Source organism: Pundamilia nyererei, unplaced genomic scaffold (genome assembly GCF_000239375.1).
Source record: "Pundamilia nyererei isolate P.nyererei 1_Seehausen unplaced genomic scaffold, PunNye1.0 scaffold00178, whole genome shotgun sequence".
In the NCBI taxonomy this organism is placed as follows: Eukaryota; Metazoa; Chordata; class Actinopteri; order Cichliformes; family Cichlidae; genus Pundamilia; species Pundamilia nyererei.
This window is the reverse complement of record NW_005187579.1, coordinates 94,374-117,713: the sequence shown is the minus strand read 5'-3', so window position 1 is coordinate 117,713 and position 23,340 is coordinate 94,374. Positions and strand designations below refer to the sequence as shown.

At 43.6% G+C, this 23,340-nt stretch overlaps 2 protein-coding genes across 3 annotated transcripts in view; one reads left to right on the top strand and one right to left on the bottom strand.

The window, feature by feature from the left end:
* Positions 1-980, bottom strand: part of zhx3a (zinc fingers and homeoboxes 3a) — a 13,600-nt gene extending 12,620 nt beyond the window's left edge. For both annotated transcript variants that reach the window (XM_005746385.1, XM_005746386.1), the window contains exon 1: positions 662-980. The gene's annotated coding sequence lies outside the window, so the exon portion shown is untranslated. The remainder of the gene's footprint in view (positions 1-661) is intronic.
* Positions 981-2,636: 1,656 nt separating this feature from the next.
* fam83d (family with sequence similarity 83 member D) lies at positions 2,637-6,751 on the top strand. The gene is made up of 4 exons (XM_005746384.1): positions 2,637-3,442; positions 4,932-5,099; positions 5,205-5,329; positions 5,444-6,751. Exons 1-4 carry the CDS (start codon positions 2,957-2,959, stop codon positions 6,309-6,311), a joined length of 1,647 nt encoding a protein of 548 aa, XP_005746441.1. The 5' UTR covers positions 2,637-2,956; the 3' UTR covers positions 6,312-6,751.
* The last annotated feature ends 16,589 nt before the right edge of the window (positions 6,752-23,340 follow it).

Below are 23,340 nucleotides of genomic sequence, written 5' to 3'. Positions count from 1 at the left end.
AGTCCTTTGCACAGAGATACAGGCCTACCTTTCTGCTCTGGCAACAGAAATAAATTTGCAGCGAGTGAGCGATCAATAGGTGAAAATTGATACTTGGCGTACAGTTTGAACATCTATGAACTCGGAGGCTGTTTTCTTTTTCTTTTTTATAAAAAAAAATCAGTCGACAAGCCTGCTACACTACTGTGTTCAGAAGTCTTTCACAAGTAAAAGCACTCACACTCGCAGCACAGTGGGGGAAACAGAGCGCGTTGTGCAATAAAATAAGCACATACGCCACATTGTATAGCGCGAGAAGGAGCGCAATTTGAGCCCGACGGAGGATCCGTGGTTGTAACTGTAACAAACTGACGAGTTAACCCGTTTCGCTCCATTCACGAGGCTGTGGGGCAACACACCGCCTCGGAGCCGACTTGCCAAAGGCGATCTGCCACTCTATATAACCTTATGAATATTCCCAAAAAAATCCTCCACCCCCCTCCTCCACCTACTGTCGCCATTTTATACATTGGCGACTTCATATAAACTGCCTCCACTACAGCACCAGATGAAAATTCAATATTCAATAGCGACACATAATTCCAGTAAACAACTTTGGAGATCGCACCTCGTCACCCAGTGAGACGTATTCGTGTTACGGATGAATAAGATGTGTCCTTACCTCAGCCGTCGGTGGTAAAAAATGGAATCCGACATTAATATATAAATGAATAATATTGGATTAGCTCCGATCGCTGCGCTTTGCGAAGAAGAGGAGGCGAGCTGGGGGTGGGAGCTCTCCTCAAGTGAACCCGGTGAACTGGCGTGAACCCGTCAGTGACCACGGCAAGGTACATTACATTACATTACCTTTCCACCCCTCCGCTACACTGTATGAAGACTGCAAAACAACTATGGTCGGCGGTGCAGGACGAGGCTGCTCCAAAAAAAATTAAAGCGAGTGTATTTCCTATGAACACGTGATACAGAGCGTCATCCAAAATCCAAAAGCCCTTTCATCTAAAATTTTGGAGAGGGGCGGGGATGAGATGGGGATGTGTGTGTGTGTGTGTGTGTGTGTGTGTGTGTGTGTGTGTGTGTGTGTGTGTGTGTGTGTGTGTGTGTGTGGAAGGGGGAGGAGGGTACGTATACTGAGCCCAGCGCACATTTGGGTATATCGTTATAGGGGTAAGGCAGTGCATTCAACACACGCGGGTTATAAGTAGCTGCAATGGCATAAGTAGCTACAATACAAAGCAGGCCGATCAGATGTTTTGTATTGTGTATATTTGGAATTTGACAGTTCATTCATCTCCCGTTTCACTGAGCTTCATCACCCAAAAGATAACCCTAATTAGGTCACATGCTTTTTTCAATACATGGCTGTCATCTTTAGAAAAAAAAATACTCTTGAAGAGCTACTATGAATATTAATCGTTGTGGGAATTGTCATTTAAAGCACAGGCCTATTAGACCACCGGCTTAAAATAGACAGTTACGCACAAGCATAATAGTGATAACACCAATTTACGCAGACGCACAGTAACTGTAGCCTAATTGGACTTGTCTGCATTTAACTTGAAACAGAAGAACACATTTCCCTTTATTCAAACTAGGAGTGGTAGTTATTCGCAATGTAAAGGGAAAAGGGTTTGTACGGCCGTGACCCTTGTGACCTTGTTGGCCTCATGCGCGTAAAAGCGCACAGGAAAAAATCGGACGACCGTTAAACAGAAAACCTGTGAATTTAAGGGCTCATGGTAAAACAGCATACCTAAAAGGGAGCAATCGTGACTTAAAATGGAAAGCATATCAACAAGCGGCATCAAAGATACATGAGGACATGTTTACATGGTAATATTAAGTATGATAAGGTCACTCTAAATCCACTAATCCACTGGACAAACAATATGGACACATGTCTACTTAAAAGTATCGCAGTAGCCTAACTTCTTAGGCATGTGTAAACTAGGTTATGTGTATATGAAACAAGTGGAGTGCCTGCAGCCGGATGCCCACAGTATATACAAAAACAGCGTCAGAACATATAGGACAAATGCGTGCCTCCAGTATTTACGGAACATGGATTAGCTATCCCCTCCCAGTTTGTCCTCACTGGGTTTAGACGTTGCCTACAGTCAGGAAAAACAAAGATAATCTATCAAGAAGATGAATCGCAAAAAAAAAAAAGTAAGACAACTCAACCAGCAGGTCCGGTGTGCAGGAACTTGTGCATGCTGTGCTGTAAGGTTAAAAGACACATGTTGATTTAGAGTTCAGAGCTGTAGAGTATTTGTTTGCTTTAGTGGACGGTTTGTGATCTGGTGGAACTTAGTGGATCTGCTTCTCTTCTGGTTATACCGGCTTGTCAGGTTAAAAAAAATATATATTCTGCAATTATTTTCCCTTAACTGCATCACTCCATAAATATGTAGACTTTAAAGTTTATGTGAAATATTACTATAATTCAATAGATTGTGGTATATTGTCCTAATCTTGAGTTTCACTGTGACAGATGAGTAAACTGCTTCCTGTGTTTTTACTTCCATCTAAAGTCAGAGAGTCTGCATTTTTATTTTCTTAATAAACTGTGTTTTTATAAAAAACAAAACAAACAAACGTTGAACTACGAGCTAAATGAATCCTCAGAGACACGATATCACGAAAAAGCGTAGGAGTGGGACCTCTGGTGATCCCTGCTATCTGCGGTGTAACCGGATCAGGGTAGCAGAGGGACGTACAGGAGGCTTGTTTTCCTCCAAATGAGCCAATGAGACAACCTTTACATTACACTGACAGCCTGGCTCGGCGAGTCTGGTGACGCCGCTCTGGTTTGACAACCACCCCGCAGCCAATGCGGATCCACGTCGAGCACGAACGGAGGGAAGCAACAAAATACAAATTTCCTTCCTGCAGGTCAAAGCGTTACCTGCCCGCTGCTGTGTGATTCAGGTAAAAGGAAGCGGGAGACGCGGCGATGGCCCTGTCTCAGTGCCTGGACGACTCACCTCTGAGGTTTGGTCCAAAACCTCGCGGGACAGACGAGCTGAACCTACAGGAAGTGTATAATGAGAGGCACCGGCTGGCTCTGGAGGAGCTGCTGTCCGGGGGTCTTGATAACTTTCTGGACTTTCTCGTGAGAGAGAGGATCCCCAACTTTCTGTCGGACGATGAGATCCAACAGATCAGGAGCGCCGCCGTGTCACCGCGGTGCTCGTCTTTCCACGGGGAGGAACAGGCGCTCGAGCGGTCGCTCAGTAGCACCCTGGACTGCTCCTCGGTCACTTATTTCCCAGAAGTGTCAGACGTGGAGCCGCCGCTCCTGGAGCTCGGATGGCCCGCCTTCACAGCGGGCTCCTACCGGGGAGTGACGCGGGCCGTGGCGCACTTCCAGCCCAGCTACGGCGAATGCATTTACAGCTGCAAGGAGGCTGCAAGGCGCATGATTAAAAGTGCCAGAGAGGTACGCACAGGCCCGCGCACACGCACATATCTGCTGTCATTCATTCTATTTTGCATGCCCTTAAAATAAACTGTCCTTTAATGCGTGTCCTGTATCACACTGAAATGTGATATTCACTTGAAGTTTGTGCAAAAATAATGGTGTAAAAAAACAGTCCTTTGTAGTAGTCCTCCTACAGTATCTCTTATTTGTGCGTTATTATCCTAAAACAGGACTTTTATTTTGGTTTTGTCAGGTGACATTTATCACCTGGGCTTTATCTCCCCCCATCACCACCACAACAACCACACAGTCAGTAAGCCAGTATATGCAGACACTTTTTTTGCATCATTTGTGGAGGGAAAACGTAAAAAAAAGTCTCCATTGTCCACATGAAACTCCCTTGATCACTTAGAATTTTAGAAGTTCGTGCTTTGAAATCTGTATTAGAAGAAATCACCAACCTTAAAAGGACGGGGGGAAAAAATGCAACAAACAAAAACAAAGCATGAATATTTAATGTGATGTTCCTGACGGGAGCTGTCAGTACAGCCTCTGGTTTTGAAAAGAGACATTCCTGCACGAGGAGAGAGGGAGTTTGTAGCACCTCAGGCCTGTGTAGAACCTGCGTACCAGATGTGCCTCGACTTGCTTCGCTCATCTCCATCCCCTCTTTCGCTAGAAATGTTTTCAAACACTGGATTTTCTCCCAGGTTTAGAGCTTAACGGTGGTGTTGTGCATGTTATGTGCCGACAGCCGGGCCAATCCTTCTAAAAATATTCTAATCCTGGTCGAGCTGTAAGATTGTTTGTTCTTTTGTAATGTTACACCACTCACTGCACAATGTCTTTATTGTACAAAGAAGGCCACTGACTGTAACGGCACACACTGAGCATGCACTGCTGGTGGTCATCTCAAAGGAACGGCCCCATTCCTGAGTTTCTATGAATTTTAACTCTGCTTTTATGCTGCCTCTTGAAAACAAGCATCCCCCAACCCAAAGCACACACACACACACACGCGTGCACAAACATCATCCAAATAAGGCGTGGTACAAATGACAAAGCTGCGTGTGGATAAAACACCAGTTTGAAGCGATAAATCTAAGATATGTAAACGTCCGTGTCTAATCCTCGACATGCAACCTTTACCGCAGCGTGTCAAATTCCATTCCTCCTCGTGAAAAAGGAGAAATCTGGGTGCAAAACAAAGCTGGGGAAAAATGAGGCAAACCCTACAGTGCACCTACTTGTCTCCTGTATAAAAGTCATTTGTTTGCTGACCAAGCGTTACTGCCGATTGCCATGGTAACAGACCACAGTCAATAGAAAGCTCATCAGCACACACATTACAGGGAGTGTGTCAGACAGAGATTCACGGCTCTGTTTGAATAGGGCCTTGTATTTGATAATAATGAAAACACAATCATGTGTTACATCTGCGAGAGCACGGCTGCGGCCCCCCGAAAAGAGAATTCTATTATATTACCTCTGTAATTTTCCACTGCAGGTGATTGCCATAGTTACAGACTCCCTGACAGACCTGGATATCTTTAAGGACCTTCAGGAGGCCTGCTCCCAGCGCAGAGTCCCTGTCTACATCCTGCTGGACCAGTCGTGCGTGCCCGCTTTCCTCAAGATGTGCAAAAATGTCAACGTTCGCCTGGATGACCTTCGGGTATGTAGCTGGTTCGTTTAAGACAAGCATGGCTCTGTGTGCACAACATGAGCATCAGATGGCATCCCAAAAACCTCCCCAAAACATGTCTCTAATCCTTTGCAGCAAATGAAGGTGCGAACTATAACCGGCACAACTTATTACATGAGATCTGGAGCGAGGATTACGGGTAAAGTTCACGAGAGGTTCATGCTGGTTGATGGAAACAGAGTGGCTACAGGTTCCTACAGGTAAGAGCCCGCTAGCCATCGTGCCCTCCTGATTTATTAGACTGTAAAGTTATGCATCCGTCTTGCTGGGTCTGCTTCTTACCTTCAGCTATATGTGCTTAAAATTCAATTCAGGTTCAACTGGACTGATGGCAAACTAAACAGCAGCAACCTGATTGAGCTTTCTGGTCAGATAACTGAGAAATTTGACGAGGAGTTTCGTATCCTATATGCCCAGTCTCTACCCATAAACACTCACGGACCTCCAAGTGTCCGCAACAGCGGCATCTTTGAGCACCTCAAACACTCAGTTGCTTCCTCCCCTCACCTGCGTAGTGAGAGGCCAGCGTGTCTGACAAGCACGCCCAGCCGTAAGCCACAAACGCTAGCATTGCAGCTACCTTGTGACCCCGCATCTCCACATAAAGCCAGCCCAGAGTCTGACACTTCGACTCTAAACGACGAGTGGATGGAGCGGCAGCACGTTCAGGAGGAGATCCTTGCTGGCAGCACGACTCCACATTTCTCTGCAGAGCAGCAAGCAGAAAAAGAGACGGAGACCCCCAGCACCTGCCACGTGTCGACTCAGACGAGGCGGTCGGTGACGGAGGCTGAAAGCCAGACCGACCTGCAGCTCCCGCAGCATCTTAGCATCATTACTCAAATAAGCAGAGGGCCGAGCCAGGACACCTCTCCCCACTTGGTGTCTTCCAGACAGCCCGTGCCCACCCAGGCAGCTCCAGACACCACTTTAAAGGATTGCTTCCGCAAGCTGACCAAAGAGCGCCAGCACCACTACACAACCATCCGCTCCAAGCTGGAACACATGGTGACCGCCCTGTCCGAGAGGCGGGAACTGGTGGACGTCACCAACGTGACTCAGGGGCTTGGCGCTCGTGGCAGTCAGAGGATACACAAAGACTGTGTGCAGGAACCCAATCCCAGAATGCCTGCTGACAGTGCGGGCATGGGAACATGGCCAAGAGCCAGATGTGTACACTAGTTTGTCTTCGGGGATTTTAGTGGTGGTGGGTAGTGGAGGGAAATGTTACAAAGTTTCTCTGTGCTAAATAAATCATGTTGGCTTATGTAGGAGAATTTCAGCTTTATTCTCTTTGTCTAATTTTCTGCAGTGCCCGTTTTTTCCCCTCCTTCTTTTCATCCTTTGTCCTTCCGATGTTGAAACAATCCTTTCCAAAGAGGTAACAGACCTGCAACTGACATCGACGTGGCAGAAATTCTAACCAAAGACAACGTAATAAGCGTGTCTTACTGTGAATATTGTAACACTAAGCTGGTTAAAATGGAGTCATATCTGCTGAAGTGTGAGAGAAAGCGAATCTAAGCACGGTTTTTTTATTTTTTTTGTTTTGTTTTTTAAACTCAAATTTGTCTGCTGTAGTTACATTGGAACATGATCCCGAGGAGCAGCTGTGCCTTGCAGATAAATAAAGTAGTATTTTGCTGTATTGCTGCTTTGCTTCCACATTTCCTTTTTTTTTTTTTGTTGTTGTCTCTTTTATCCTCGATGCTGTTTAAATGGGAGACAACAGAGCTCGGAAAATATTTGCTCAGAAGTTCCAGCATACACAAGGAGGCAAACCGCACTTAAGTGACTTCACGAAAAGAGCGAGCACCTGCGCCTCGTGCACCGCCGTGTCTTCATGCAATTAGCTGAGAGACAGCATCTGTGATACTGGCACCTTTTGCTGATTACGCTGGCAATCACGGTTTCTGTCCAGGGTGGATCTGGAGAACGAACAGCACCGCAGAACACAAGTGTAGATTAGGTTGAATCATAAGTAAACGCTTCTTTACACACAGATGGAATTTAAAAAATATATATAACTTCTTACTCCTCTGTTCCATTTTAGGTTCATTTTTCACAGAGATTTTTCTCAACAAGTAACAGTTTAACTGAAACAACAGCTTTTTATGCTTTAGTCACAAAAAAGAAAGAACTCGGCTGTCATCTGGGCAGAGCTCTAAAAATTGAATCACGGCTGTTTATTTGTTTAATGTGTCGCTAAGCTGGGCACAAACAGTGTTTCAGTCTTCGTATAGCACAAAGGTTAAGCACAAAGGTCCCACTGTAAAATGCCCAAAACACACCAGTGTCTTGGCTGTGGTCTGAAAGTGCGCTCTGTTATAAATGTGTTACTCACACCATGCTTTATGTGACTAATCTTCAACTACACCGAGAAGTCAAGGTGCAACTGCTCCACAACAACGTGTGCAGATGGCTTAACCGAGAAGAGATAGGAGCGTGTGATTTTAATACACAAAGGGGAGAATGAAATGATTGTGTGCGCCATGAGATCTTCTCAGGTTTAACTACATTTCTTTATGCACTTGGATTAAATGTGAGGAACTAAACCTTTTGTGGCATGTTTTAAAGCAAAACTCAGTGTTTACTATTCATTGCGCAGTAGAGTTTTATAGACACATTAGTCCACTTGACAAATTACACTATAACAATAAAAGTAGCACTGCTGCTTGTATACACTTGGACGGAGATCTGGTGATCATTTGTTTAATCAGTATCTACTTAACTACTGGGCCGTACGAGGCATTGCTTTACAGAAATTCAATTCAATTTGCCTCAAGGTGCTTTATATTATAAAGTAGAGACCGTACAATAATACAGAGAAAGCAGAGAATCCCCAACAATCAGATGACACCCCCCCCTCCCCCCTATGAGCAACAAACAAACAAACAAACAGTGTGAAGGGCGGAAAACACGACAAAAGAAACTACTCTCCTGTATGCAGATCAGTTACCTGAAGCTCCTTCGAAATCATCTGCATCATTAATATGCTCTTTGTTTTCAGGTAACAATAATCCAGCTTTTAATATACAAATAAACTGAAGACTTCTTCCTCTATAATAAGTACTCTAGATACTCTGGATTTGTAATTTTTTACTAAAGGGCTGTACTGTGTGGGGTTTTTTTCATGCTGTTTTATTAATTCAGCAATGTACCTGTTTGTTCCTGTGAAAGGCCCCTGAGATGGTTCATCTAATACCAGATAATGAATGAACTAATTAGCAGATTAATAGAAATTGGTATTGTTCCAACAGTTGTGTGAGAAAATCCTAAATTAGCTTTAGGTGGGATTTACAGAGAAATGTCACAATAACAATGAACATATCCTGGATAAATGCAACTTTTCTGGTGAATTTCAAAAGATTCATCAAGGTAGCAAAGGTCTGCCATTTACAGCACGCCACATTATTACCATTCAGTCTTAATAAAGCCTACACTTCTGACTATCAAATGGCAAAAAGGTAAGAACAGCAGGCCCTCCATCGGCTCCTCCCGTGGTGCGTTCATCCCCTACCAGGCAAACACATCAAAAGCCTCTGCATTCATTATGTAAAATGGCGCAGCTGAAGGGAATTGATCTACAAGTAAATACAATGGTGGTAATATGTGAGAGAATGGTATTTGATTTTAATTGGCTGCTGCAAAGCAACCACTGGCTGTAATCAAGGAAGCAGTGGGGGATCCACAACACAGCAGTGCGCACCCACAGCATTAGGCTCGGCTCACTGGTAAACAGAAAAGCTCCCGTATTCCTCATCACATGGGACGAATAAAAAAAAACTATAGCTATGATTTGCTTTTTAATTGATTTTTTTCTTCTTAATTGAGAGTGCATAGCTTAACACATTTACCAGAATCCCTCTTACGATGAACATTAACTGTAACACTAGCAAAACTCTGCCACCAGAGAGAGCCCTGTCCCTAACTAAAGCACGCTCACTGGTCTGTTGTATGTTCTGCTTCTGTTACAGAGAAGAGGTGACACTCTGGAAACACCAAAGACGTATTTCTTAAATTGAAATAAATCATCGCTTTCTGAGAAGACTTTGATCAACTATGATTCTAATGGTTATTCATTTTAGATATTTTTGTTTGGTTTTGTCCTGGTGATCCTGTAATACTGTGTTCATCTCCAGATTATGGTGAGCAAACAGCCAGCATCTGATGTCCTTATGAGGTCAGTCATGATCCCCGGAGACCCGCAGAGGCCGAACTTCTGCTAGGAAATCCTTGTGGATATCAGCATGTCTGAGACAAGGTGTAACATTATATCCTAACACAAACACTGTGTTCAGCTCTCATTCAGTTATTGACTCTATTATTGGGAATCATCAGAGATCACAGATGTAAAATAACCGTTACGTGAATTGCTCTGGTAAAATTTGATTATGTGCAACATTTAGTGTTTATTTCTCTGTGGGATTCTCACCAGGATGCGTGTAGTTTTTAACCTACTGTCCTCTTCACAGCCCCACACAGTCCCACAGGACAGAATAGATTAGGATGATGCAGACAGACAGCAGTCAGCACACAATTGATTATTGGATTTATATCCATCATGGTGTACATTTACGTGTGCTCCCTCCGTGCCCGAATGTCAATGCGAAGACTGTAGCTCGCTGCGTTTATGATCAGATTGTGTTATTATATAAACTAAATGAACAATTAGATCAGTGGAGTTTGTGTCAAATATTTCGATTTTGGCTTCGGCTTCCGGAAATAATAAACATCCAATCTGGCTTCTGACACTGACTCAAACAGCTCTCCTGATCCTGAACATAAACCTTTTAATTACTGCAAACATGGTTGATGAGTCTGAAGCTTGATTACTTGGCCTTCATTAGTCAGATTGTGGGCTATAGTGACTCCCACAGGCGCAGTTTGGCATCCATAAACGCTGCCAGGCTCTGCATTAAGCAATTACGTTGACCCTACTGTACACCCGAACAGGTGTGAGCACGCAGCTCACACAAACAGCGTGTGCTCTGCGTGCACATGCACCTGCATTCCTAACAAAACAGGCTGCATGTAGGAGTTTCAGTCTGTTCTGACTAAAAGAAAAGACTGATAAAATGTGCTTACTACTCGGTGTAATCCGGCCTGTCATAACGGTTTCGTGTTCTCAGTGCCACCTTGTGTTTTGTTTTCCATCAGGGCGGCCGGTGGCTGTCACTACACCGAGGAGGGATTGTTCTGCCTCAGGCCACCGCACGCTGATAATGAATGCTCAGCTCATTGGAAAATGAAGTGTGTCTGAATTATGTGGTCAGGACTTGGCCGTTGTTTGGGTGTATGAGTCAGGCGCAGGGACATGCGCGGACGCTCAGTTTGCACAACACTTCCTGTGTTGTAATGCTGATTCGGGGCCACGCTCGGGCTAATGCAGGTGGAAGGTATTGTTGATAGGACTTTTGTGCTAAACTGCATGATGAGCTTAAAACACGCTGTCCGGCAGCAGCCTTGGAGCTATTTTTAGACAGGTACAGCTGCTTCTCAGCACCCACCCTTAAACCAGCCATTCACCAGAGATTTATAACTCTAGCCCATGAGAAACAGCTGTAGCGTTTTACCACTTGGTTGTGCAGAAGCTGAGGTTTATCCAGAATTATATTTGTTTATTACAATGTCTTTTTCAATTTAGCTGACATCACTGTTAAATGCAGTTATCAGTTAGTGGGATGCATCACACTGCTAGGCATTTAAACCACAAGACTGGAGCGTCCGGTACTGCGGGGATGAGTCAGTGTACAGTCAGAGTGCCACCTGAGACCAACACAAGTTCAACACTTGTGGTGTGCCGCTCCCCCACATCATCATGTGTCCTGGCCCGTCAGATCAGAACACTGTCTTCCAATAGGAAAAATAACAACACACTTTGTTTATCAGAGGAAAATACTTCCTGTTCCTACTGAAAGTGGCCTGGTGTTTCCTCGCATGCTTCATGTGTGCGTAAAGAAACGATTCCTGGGACTTTGTGTTTTTGCACAGAAAACACAGATGTGTCCTTTTGTATGTTTTCCGTGCCATGAGAGTCATATGTTTCCGGTCTTTCGGGCAAAGAAATTGGGCAAGCGTTGGCCACCTATAGCTTTAGAGAGTGTGTATGGATTGAGTGCCAGTGTGTGTGTTCGTTGGGGGGTAGCTCTAACAGCCAAGCTTAAGTTTAGCTTACCACTGTCAGTTTGTTGTCTGCATTATTCAAAAGGACACTTTATCAGCCGGGGGCGACTCGTGTTAGCCTGCCTACACTGCGTGCTCCACACAATGATGTTCTACGCTGTCCCCCATTAACTGCGGTGTCTATTTCAGTAGCTCTCTATCCATTTATTGATGCATGTCTTCCATTGATCCCAGCATTGATTTGCCATGCAATCCATTACCCATCTGTCTGTTTCAGCGGGCTTTTAAATGATCCATCAGATTGAGCTATTAAGGAGAACAGTGGGTGAAGTCTAAAGGTTAGTGATACCTTCAAGGAGAGACAGGTTCCTTGTGTGTGTGAGTGTAACTGGGGGTGGGTACAGGTGGTCTCACAAGTACAGGACTCAGCGTGAACCTCAGAAGCAGAGCTTTAAGAACTACTAAGTTGGTTTTCTTCAGTTCTATTGTCCTTGTGTTATTTGACAAAATGTTCAAGAATGACCATTTTATCAAAAAGTAAAATTGAAGAAATGTTTAAATGTTTTTATCAATGTGGACTTAATAAGGACTTTACAAGGTGTCCTGAGGTAATGAGATGTTAGAGCAGAGTCTTTAAGTCTGGCGAGGTGCAAGCTGGGGTTTCCGTGGATCTTTTCTTGCAGCAGATCCTCCAGATGGTAGATTTTAGAAGCTAAGTAAATCCCTTTCACTTTATGTTGTTCTTCAAACTATTCCTGAATGTTTTCACTTTGTAGCAGAGCTCATAATCTTGCTGAAAGAATAATATACCCGCTGTCCTCACAGCTGCCACGAAGAAGAGAACAGGGTGTATGCTTAGGCAGGTGGTAGCATGTCAAAGTAACATCTCCTCCCAAGGAGTACAGCGTACTGTCCAATTGGTTTAAAAGAAACTGTTAGACCAGACCACCTTCTTTCATTGCTGTGTTGTACAGTTCTGACGCTCAGGGTTCAGCATGGACAGTCCGAGTGGCCTGCAACAACACATGCTCACAAACAGCAAGCTGCAGTGTGCCGTCTGCTCTGAAGCTTTGCTCTCAAAGCCAGCATTGGCTTTGAGAGTTATTTGTGCTACAGTATGATCAGCATGATTCGTGCTTGTGTATGATCAGACCCCATGGGTACACCGTTAGCAGGTAGGCTACTGCGTCTGTATGCCAACATATAACTTAGAGTCCTTAGTCTCATTTTGGCCCATTTAAAGCCACTTCTTGCTGCTTCCATGAATTTATTCAAGAATTTATTATTTTTGAAGTTCATGTGTCTGTCTAACATTTATGTATATTTACAGCTTTGATAAATAGATCATCTTTTTCACTTCACCTATCTGATTGGAGCTGATTGGCTTGTTCTTCATCATATAGCTGCTTATTTAACACAGGTATAAAAGTCAGTTGAAAAAATGTTTTAAAATGCAAATTGGAAATATAACAAAAGAGTGTCATGATTAAAAAGCACAGGGAATATATTGCTTCTAAGACGGCAGGTGAAAAATGTCCAAAATGCTCCATTTTTGAATCAGTAATTGTATTGATAGATATGCTTTTAAGCATCCAGATGTTCATTATCTGACAAATAACACATTTTTGTATATTTTGTCATATATGTTGATTTGTTTTACAGGATATTAGTTGCAATGATCTGTTGCTCAGCTGTAATAATATTTGACTGCACCACACTTTGAACAAAGATTACCAATAATTAGATAATTACTAAATTAAATTAGATAATTAAATACATTTTAAAAAAGTTTAGAGATAAAAAAAAAAGATTTCAGTTGGGCAAAACCAAAAACAAGCTGTTTATTTTTTAATGACATGTTTTCGCCTGACAACAGCAATATTTGGGGAAAAACACATCTTTCCCAAAAGCACTCTGCATTACAGTTCCCAGAAATGTAATGTAATTTTAGGGGGATTATTCTTTTACACCAAGAACAGCCTGCTGAGAGTTTTGACGGTTCCTACTTTCTTTTTTCAAGGTAACTCTTTAATCTTCCTGCAAAAACATACTTTGAAGAAACAAAGAAAATGCCACCAGCCAAACATGGATGTGAGTGTGTGTGTGTGTGTATGTGGGGGGGTGGTGGGTTCAGATTGAGATGCAAGATGGATTCATATATATTCATGAATTCAGTCAGAAAAGTCAAACGGAAGCAGTATGATAATCTTGCAGTAATTGCATTTTTTCCCCTTCCAACTGTTTTTTGGCAGAGCTGTGAGCCACTTCCTGAGACATATGACGGGGACCGAGTGAGGCAAAGGAGTGTCACAGCAGTAACGGTTAGATACACTCTGACCCCGTACCCGAGGCCAGTCAATCCAGCCCGGGGTCAAGTGGTGGTTCTACCCAATCCTTCAGCTTTATGGGTAATGGGATGGCTATCATTAGTCCTTAGGTGGCCCGTTATATGTTTAATTAACCAATACAGACAGCAGATAATTGAACTATTGACTGGCCTCTCCGAGTTACATTTGTCTTCTGATCCAGCGAGAGCACGAAGAACGAAGTCCAATCAGATGTGTTTAGGCCTGTGATGTCCTGATATCATCTCCTTTTACTCACCTGACAGCTTCATTTGACACCCTGACCTCTGGCTAAAGGCAATTTTTATTTTGTTGAAATATTCTGACTGTGCACTCCTTCTCTCCCAGGCCTCAGGAAACACCACCAAAAGCTTACAAAAAAACAGAGAAACATCCAAAAGGCCATATTTCAAACTATCAAGCTTTTTTTTCCCCTCATACATGTCAGTCTGCTGGATACATGTCAGCAGCCGTCTGAAAAGTGCTGACATCGCTGCCCTCCTGTCCGGCAGCACGCTCCCTCTGTGTGAACTTGGATTTAGCTCAAGGGTATAGCCACCCTCCTAATGTGATGTAGCTCTGAGAAGGAAACAAATTGGCCTGACGTCTCATGCGCTGCCTTGTCTTGATTGTGTGATGGCTTCTGCTGCTAATGTGTTACGATGGGTAGACCTGCGTGGGGAGGGAGACAGAAGTGTGTGTGTGTGTGTGTGTGTGTGTGTGAGAGAGATGGAGAGAGAGAGAGAGACTGAGCAAGAGAGGGAAAGAGAGAGAGAGAGAGGGGGGATGGGGGAAGGGCCTCAGTCTGCAAGATCAGCACAAGTGGAATTGCATTGATTCAGTTAACTGCAGAGTTGGAGCGTGATGTGGAATTCTGTTTATCAAGGGTGGAGTTTACAAGATAGGCTCCATTTTGATCATATTTTATACACTGTATTCATAATCAGTCCCCGTTCTCTTAGTTTCAGCTCTAAAATATTAGATCAACCTTATACACACATGCACAATAGCTTAGATCCACCAGGAGTTCTAAAAATATGTCCCAAAAAATTTAGCCGATACGTATCTCTTATTCATTCAAAGTCTCGGATTTGACGGCCATGTAAGGCGCTGTATTTTTCCAGTGTCATCAAACAGAAACACAAATGCTTACATAGCTCGGATGTAATGATACTGGCAGATCCGCGCACCGTAAACATCATGGTAATCAGCATAAATCTACAAGATCAGATGCAAACAACACACATCATGCTCTGTAAATTACCCGGAAATGTGCAGCACGTTCTAAGAAGCCCAGAAAAGGCATCTGCTGAATCTTAATAAAATGCAAAGTCAATCTCAAACGTTGCATTAATGAAAAAGGGACACAGCTCTTCTCAATGCACCGCTTCCTGTAAATAAGGAATATTTAGTGGCTAAAAATATGCAAAATGAAGACAGTGTGATGTATTTTTTTCACTGGGCGAGTTTCTCCTGTAATAAATCAGACTGAGGTCAGATCTTACTGAGCAAATCTTACAGCTGCCGTTTTGTGTGGATAAAAGCCATCTACGTGCAGCCTGCCCGTGCTTTTGGCAGAGAGGATATATGTATTTTAAATTAATGAAGCTCTGTTTTGAACATCCATTAAAATGTTGGATATGTATATTTTCTTTTCTCCTTTCCCCTCGCTGCCCCGCTCTTTCCTTGCCTCATTTCCACGTCTAGCTGTAGGGAATTTGTCTCTAAGGGTTTATCATGACTGCCTCATATTTCCCCCCGTGGTTTGTCATTTTGCTGATCCAGACGCTTTTTCATATTTCAGTATTCTTATCATCCACTGGCAGTAAGATGATCCATTTCACTTATTTCTCAGAAGTGTGACTGCAGCCTAAGTCAATATCTACAGAATGAATTCAGCAAAAGGCACGCCGTATCCGAGGAGGGGCAGCTAGTTAGCGGTGGTGGTGGTACTGGTGGCGCAGGACACTTTTTTTTTTTTTTTTTTTTATCCCGAGTCAGCAAGGGTAAAATGTCAAGCATTTCTTAGGGAAGCGGCTCCATAGGATTCCATTCGAAGCTTTAATCTTAATTGAGAGCATCGCACATTGATATTCCATAGGCCTCTTTGCCCTTCGCCTCTCAGCTACTTTCATTTAGAGGACAGCCGTACTGCACTACAGCATGGGGACTGCTTTGTCAGACAGCCAAAAGGCCAAAGGCAAGGTCAACTTCTCTGTGTAACAGTGGCTCAATATGGAGCGAAGGCGTCACCTCTTTGATGCTGTCGGTGCTTTTGTGAAATAGTTTTGGAGTTTTGCTAAAGTAAAACAGGATCAGATTTATTCCATCCTGGCTTTAAGTTGGCAGGAAATATCACGGAGGACTCGTGCTCTTGTTTATTATGCTAGGAGTTAAAATTTCAGCAGCTTTCTCAATGTTGATCTAACAAACCACTTCATTCCCCAGCAGCTAGAGGCCATACAGGACACATCATTTAATGCAGTTTAGAGTAAAAGAAGACATTTCCATATTGAGGACTGAGAGGGAGTCCATCGCAGCCATCAAAGAGGTGATTCAGTCAAGAGAAGAGAGAGATCTTCTGCACACTGTTAACTAGATTCTGAATAATTGCTGGACTCTGAAATCCAGCCTATTCACAGAGGAAAACATCGGTGCCACTTGGATGTCAGAAAGCTCCCAATTTGTCTTTCTATGCTGGGTTCAGCAACATCTCTTAATCCTTAAACAAAGGGGAAAGACTAACTGGCCCAGCAGATGCAGATGTGATAAAGCCCATGTCATCAAGTGAGGTGGAGATAGGAGGAAGGTGCGGGGTGGCAACTCTCGGCTGTTGCTGCTCCTGTGGGAAGACTTGTCATGCCACCTTTCCAGAGGTGATGAAAACAGATAGAAACAGAGACAAACACACACACACACAGAAACTGTTTACAGTTAAGTACACAACCCCTATCTGTGGGACTGAGGACTGAGCTCGCCTCCATTTCTCATGCTCCTGCCTCAGCCCACTGCTGACACAGATGTACTGTAAAGAGATAGCAGCACAGATAGCTATGCGTGTGCGTGTCAACGTAGCCCCGGGGGGTAAACTAGTCTGAAAGGGCAACAACACGCAGTCGTTCTGCACACGTTTTTCATTAATCTCATTTATGTGACACATTTGGGAAGCACTCGTTGATTCAACCACTCGAGGTGTATTCTGCTGATGAAACACTGACTCTGGATTGAAGGATTAGTCCTTTAAAGATCTGTTTTACTAGCACATAATTTAAAAAAACAGGTTCTTATAGAGGGGCTGCGGCTTCTGACAGATTTATCAGGTAATCGGGGTTTGTCAAAGCTTCAAGAAGCCACTCCTATTTCAAAGTCTTCTCCGCCAATTCTGTGGGAAAGCCCAATGCCCGTGTTTTCCACTGCTTCTACTGTTCAACCACAGTTTGTCTTCACCAAAACAAATCAACACATTCAGCCTTCAGATCCATTGAGACAACAAAGCTACCGGACTCCTCAGCAGGGCATTACAAATAAATCTTTAAAGGCAGAGTCCACTTTGTCACACACAGGCCAGTAAAATCCATAGTGAGACAGCTATTTCTCAACCTACTCTGAAAATCAGTGGACCTAAAAACGAATTTACTTTGAACATTTTGTAACATTTGGTTCCCCTTTAATTCAGAGGCAACCAGTAATAGTTCTGAGAATGATTACACAGTCAACATCTCAAAATATTTGTCATTGCGACAATGTTGATGGTTTCATTTAAGCCAGCTTGACATAAAAGAAGCAGTTTCAGATTTGTGTGGGAAAAAAATGATGAGCAGGGTCCACGCGTAAGTCAAGGCTGTCCCTCTCCACGGGATTTAAATATAGCCCCACTCACCATTACTGCTGTCACTCACAGACTTACGATGACCTTTTGACCTTGCCTGTAAAAAAAGAGACTTCATGCTGACACACTCACTCCAGATGCAGTGCAGCACAGAGACACAGAAACACTTTTTTTTTTGTCTCTCTTGGCTTTGAAGTTTTCAGCCTGATTATCTGCAGCAGTATCGTTTTCACTCATTTGTCTGATTTTGTGATGTTAGATCTGTTCTCAAGAAGACGGCGTAAGCTTATGTGAGGCTGGCAGGTGGGGGATGCCCAGAAAAATTGGACAGTTCAGTGTTTCTCAGCCAGCGCAGGCTGAGGTTTTCAGGGTTTACATGTCAGAGGGCACAAACTCCCACTGTCTACAGCTCGGAGGTGCTGCAGGATACTGTGCAGCCACGTGTGGGCGGTGTGTTCCTTTACACTAATCGCATTCGATTCTTTTTCGCTGGTTTGCTGCGTTTCTAAAAATGATTTGCGACTATACGTCAGTGCCTTCCAAGCTCTTGTTTGCCTTTTAAAGGCAGTGGAAATCAGTTGCATTTCATAATAATCAATAATAAGAGATATAGCTTGAGAAAGTTTTGAATACTCATGCCCCTTGGACAGTTTCACAAAACTCTTAAGGCTGCTGTAATCAATATTTTTTCTTAAAGTATCTCAAAGTCAGACCACCACTTTGGTCCAAACTTAAAGACGTCAACTATTCTCAGGTGTATATTTTGTAGAAACAAACATAGTGAGTGAATATATGCTTGATTGTAAAACCCAAAGCTCCAAATGAAGCCCTGTATCAGTTGGATCTGTTAACTAATAAGTTTGATATGTTGATCTAAAGCAGGTAACGTGGCCCTGCTGTTTTCACACTGTGCTTTGGTGCAAAAACACCAACAAAAACTGTTACTGGAGGTTTAACGCCATAAAGTTTTATTTTTTGCATGCATTGTCTGCGTTCATTACTTTTCATCATGCAATTTTTACTTCTGCTTGCAGCCATCGCGGTGAAAGACAACCAGATTTGTTAGACTGACGTGACTGCTGGCAGCCTCGAACGCTTTATTGCGAGTGCAATATATCTTAAATTCAGTGGGAATTGTTATCACACGCCCAGTCGACTTTGTTGTTTTCTTGTAACCTTTCTTTCTTTCTTTTCTTTTTGAGAAGTTGGGTTTTTTCTCTCTGCTATTACAGAAGCCAGAACAAAGTACTTCCTGTATCTTGGCCACAAACAGAGCAAACAAGTACATGGGTTCACTGTAGGATAAAGGCCTGCAGCCCCTTAAATAGATCCCTTATAAGCTCTGGGTTGCCCAATAACAAGCTTTTCTCCTTGACACTCCAACCACAGCACACAGTTGGTTGTTCCTCAGTTATTTTAGCTGAGGCGTCACATCGAACATGATGACAAAGATGGCCAAAGAATCAAAGAGTGGGTGTGTGAACAGTTCTCTGCCAAGTCCTCCAGCTGCTTATAATGCAGACAGCGGTGCTAAAATCAGCCAGAGGGGAAAACAATATGACTTTAAGCTCAGCCAAAGGCCTTCTGTGAAACACGAAGGAAGAGTTTTGACACAAGGGAGATGATAACGTGACACATTAGTGGGAGAGTGACACACCCAATTCCAGGGAGGCCTCTTAGACTTCACCAAATGTATGACACTACAGCCATACTCTCATGTCAGCAACACCCACAGAAACTTATGAAGAAGGGTGTCGAATTATGCATGTGCAGTGACAGCTGTAATTTCTGAAAGCTCTAAAGATTCAGCTAAACTCCACAGTTATTAGTTATTTTTCTAAAGGATATATTTTGAACTGTTTATTTTTCTTCATCTCATTCCTCTAAGCACAATGTAAAATATGAGGTCAAGACCATGAAACTCCTGCTCTCTTTAACACCCCCACTAAAAAAAAAAAAAGCAGTTTCTTGTCTTTCATTTCCTAACAACAGCCAGAAGTGTTTATTTTCTCATCTGCTGGGCTCTTCCCAAAAACCAGAGCGACCCCTTTACTTTTCCCGGATGCAAGTATGTTATAGACCAGAGACCCAATAACGTCCCCAGGGGCTGGACCCGCTTTCCAGGTTGTGCTAAACATACTGGTGTCTGAGCAACAGTTGACCCTTAATCAGCAAAGCTTTGTCAACAGCAACTGTGAGCTACAATTATCTTCCCTAGATAGGTAGGTAGTGTACTGGGGTCCAGGCGCAGTGGAAAGGGAAGAGGCTGTCGTGGGGGGGGGGGCTGACTTAACCTCGGTGACTCGTGTTTCTACTGTGCACTAATGGATGCCTGTCATCATTATGGACAGAAACAGGAGGGCGCCTGCCAGCTGTATGACCCCCATAAAACAGAACAGGAAATCCTTGCAGGGATTGAAAGGGAAAGACTCTTCTCTTCTCTTCTCTTCTCTTCTCTTCTCTTCTCTTCTCTTCTCTTCTCTTCTCTTCTCTTCTCTTCGACCTTCATGAAACCATGCGTATCCATGAAAGGAAGGAAAGTTAACATGTGGAATTCTAACCATGCAAGTAAAATGATTAGTAATTTTAACATCAACTGCAGAGTTAATTTACCCCCCCCTGTTGTGCACTACAGTGAACCCTCAAGCTCAGGCTGTTTTATAATGGTTCTGTCATGCTGGGAGGAACCTGTATAATTATTACATACAGTGCATCACCTTTGCTCTGTAACCAAAGTCCACCGTCTGTAATGTGACAGGACTTTGTCTGACTTCTCTCAGTGGTGTCCACTGGAACGTGACAAGCACTTTATCAGAGGGCCTTCCTATCAGATCCCCAAGAGTTCATGCACAAACACGTTGGACACAACGTCCCCAGGAAGCCAGATTCCTTATTACGCCAATAAGACCGCTTTATTATGTTCCTGGGGCTACATATTAATCCACTCTGTTGAATCCTTCAGAGGCCATCATGTGATAACTTTAGTCATTACCAGTAGTACAATCATAATTACACTGGAATCATTCAGGATGTGGCAACAGGGGGGGGGGGACTGCTGTTGTAATCAGCAGCCACGACAATATACTTCTGACCAAAAAAAAAAAAAAGATCGTCACAATCACATGATTTTATTTTAAAAAAGTGTGTGTGAGAGAGCAAGAAGGCGCACGCACACGCAAAGTCCTGGATTTGCATACGCATGTCTCTATGTGTGCTATGTCCATGGAGATGCCTGTGTGCGTGTGTGATCGCTGCATGATTCACAGTGTCACAACTGTGCGCAGTAACGACTGGACATCCTGAGCGGAAACCACAGCCATCGAAGTTGCGTTTTCCTGAGACACACAGGCTAACACTCTCACAGAGAGTCACTTGACTGGACCCTCATATAGGAAGTGAAAGAGGAAGCCCGTCGTCCATCCTGTCCTCCATCCCAGCCTTTGCTCTGCACTTCACGTGAAGTCGCTCTTAGCGACGATCGCTCAGTATGAGGCTTTGCTATTGCAAAACAACCGTGAAAAAACTGGCTCAGGCTGGAACTGGTTTGTTATTTGGGGGTGAGGGGTCAGAGGTCAAGCGTCTGGCCAGCTGACATTTAGCTACGGAAGATTAGCGAAAATCATTACTGTAAAGGTAGAATTCACTGATTGATCAACAGTGTTTAAACATTTGCTCAGTTGATCAAATGATTGTGACTTGATTTGAGCAAAACATCCATTTGGTATCTAATCTCTGAGCGGCTTTGTTGCATTAAGTCAGAAGCCCCCCCGACAAGATACTGAGTGTTGAAAGAGTCACGCTGCACCAGAATCAGTTGAGCTGGATCAAAGTAACAATGTCAAGAGGAGAATGGGTATAATATCACAGATGGAAGTGATAAGTGATGTTCAACTGTGGGGTCTTTTTGGCTGGGTCTTCCCTCATGGCTCGAGGCCTCTGGCTGTGTTAGTGTATGAAGCCTGGCAGCCTGCATTCCTGTGCCTCTCCCATGCACACAATGGTGAGTAGCTGCAGCATTCCACTGTCTGTGTCCGCTGTCTGAGACACAGCCAAGTCTTGGCAAACCCTAGCACTCAGGCAAGAGGTTGGCACCACATTCAACTGCTTATGATGAATCCGTCCGAGTGTTTCCACTGCACACCATTCCTTCAGGTTCTCTGTGTGGGTGTAAAAGTGTGTTCTGGTTAAATTAAGACAGAGCGTCTCATTAAACTCTATGAAATAACGTGTGTGTGTAAAAAATAAGCCCTCTGCAGTAGAGATTTTTTTTAAAATTATAGGCATGATTATGCTTCCTCTTTAGCATGCTTTATCATTCATCTTGCAGCCATTCCTTCTCGCTGTTTTTAAAAAATGCAAGCATGTCTGTTCTAAGCCGTTTTCACTGCTCTTCATCATTCTCTTGCTATTTGCTTTCTCTCTTGTTCTGATGCCACAGCCGTGCAGACACCTTTCCCTCCTGCTGACTCAGTAGCCAGCCTCAGGCGCTGTGGGCTCAGGGTGTTGGTGGCAGGGAGGGGTGAGTGGAGGGGAGAGGAGGGGGTGGCGGCGGCGGTGGTGGTGGTGGAGCGCGAGGCTCCCACATCAGGCCCCAACAGCCTATCACATGCGAGGGAAAAGAGCTGGCTAATCGTTTCTACAATGGCACCCTGCGCACTGTCACACAGTACCACAAACCGCTTTCCTCACCAACACTTCTACTGTATTATTCCACTGTTGCTTGGAAATCCACGTGTGATGTACGCAAGTGCGCAAACACACAACCGATAACAAAGCACTCTCCTCTAAAAACCACATTTTTGTGAGAGGCATAAGTGTGCGCAGTGTGAAGAACATGCAAGTGTACATTATCACAAGAGCATTGCACCAAAAAAAAAAAATCTCCACTACCGCAACTATGCAGTTACACACTGAAAAATATACATTTTATATAATTTTTTTAATAATTTTTATGTGATTTTAATCACTCACTTGATCAGTGATTTGAAACAAATCAACTCATTCAATTATTTTATTTTCTCTGTTTTTCGAGAGCAGCTATCTGAATAGGTGAAGTGTTCATGCACACATGTTTGTTTATTGTTCACAAATATAGGCTCATTTTTACAAATGACAGCCACAGATTAACCCTTTTTATTAGGATTCAACACCGCAGCCGTCTAGATATCCTGAGCTCTTGTGATTAGGCCTGTTTTCAGATAGAAAGTGCTTTTGCACCTGTGCTGTGACTTCAGGCCTGCTTTGCTTTAACAGAGGGGTGAGGTCAAAACTGTTGGTGGGGGTCACACATGAAAAGACAATCTGGTTTCCAGACTAAAGTGAGCCACCTGCCAGTCCAAACTCTCACTGAAAGGGAGGACGGTAACAAAGTCTCGTCTGACAGTGAAACACTCTCCAAGATATTCTGGGCAGAGGCAATCACAGAGGTTATAAACTCAATTTACAATGTAACCACTTATCACAGATTATTACCCTGGCCTTGGAACTACACGCTCATTCAAATATTGTTGTAATCTTAAACTGAGAATGATCAGTTTAAGATTAGGAAATTCCTCATTAGGAAATTCTCCTAATGATTTAAATTTAAAACAAAACAAAACACCAAGTTGTTGAAGCTGGCCAAGAGAGCGCGGAGCAGTGTGCCGTGGTTGTTGTTTCTCTTTTCCTCTGTTAATGAATGCAGAGGTGTTTGTCCGAGGAAGAGAGGAGAAGGGAAGCCTGATTTCCACTCCATTTTATCTGTGCCCCACAGCCCCGGCTAGTTAGCGCCCTGCGCTTTCACATGCTGGGGTCCCACAGGAAGCAGTACTCCATGATGGGCAAAGGTCAGGGAACGAGAGAAAGCCACTCCTCATTTCATCCGCCGAAACTAACTAATACACTTTGTTCTTATTTGTTTTTTGGAAGAATA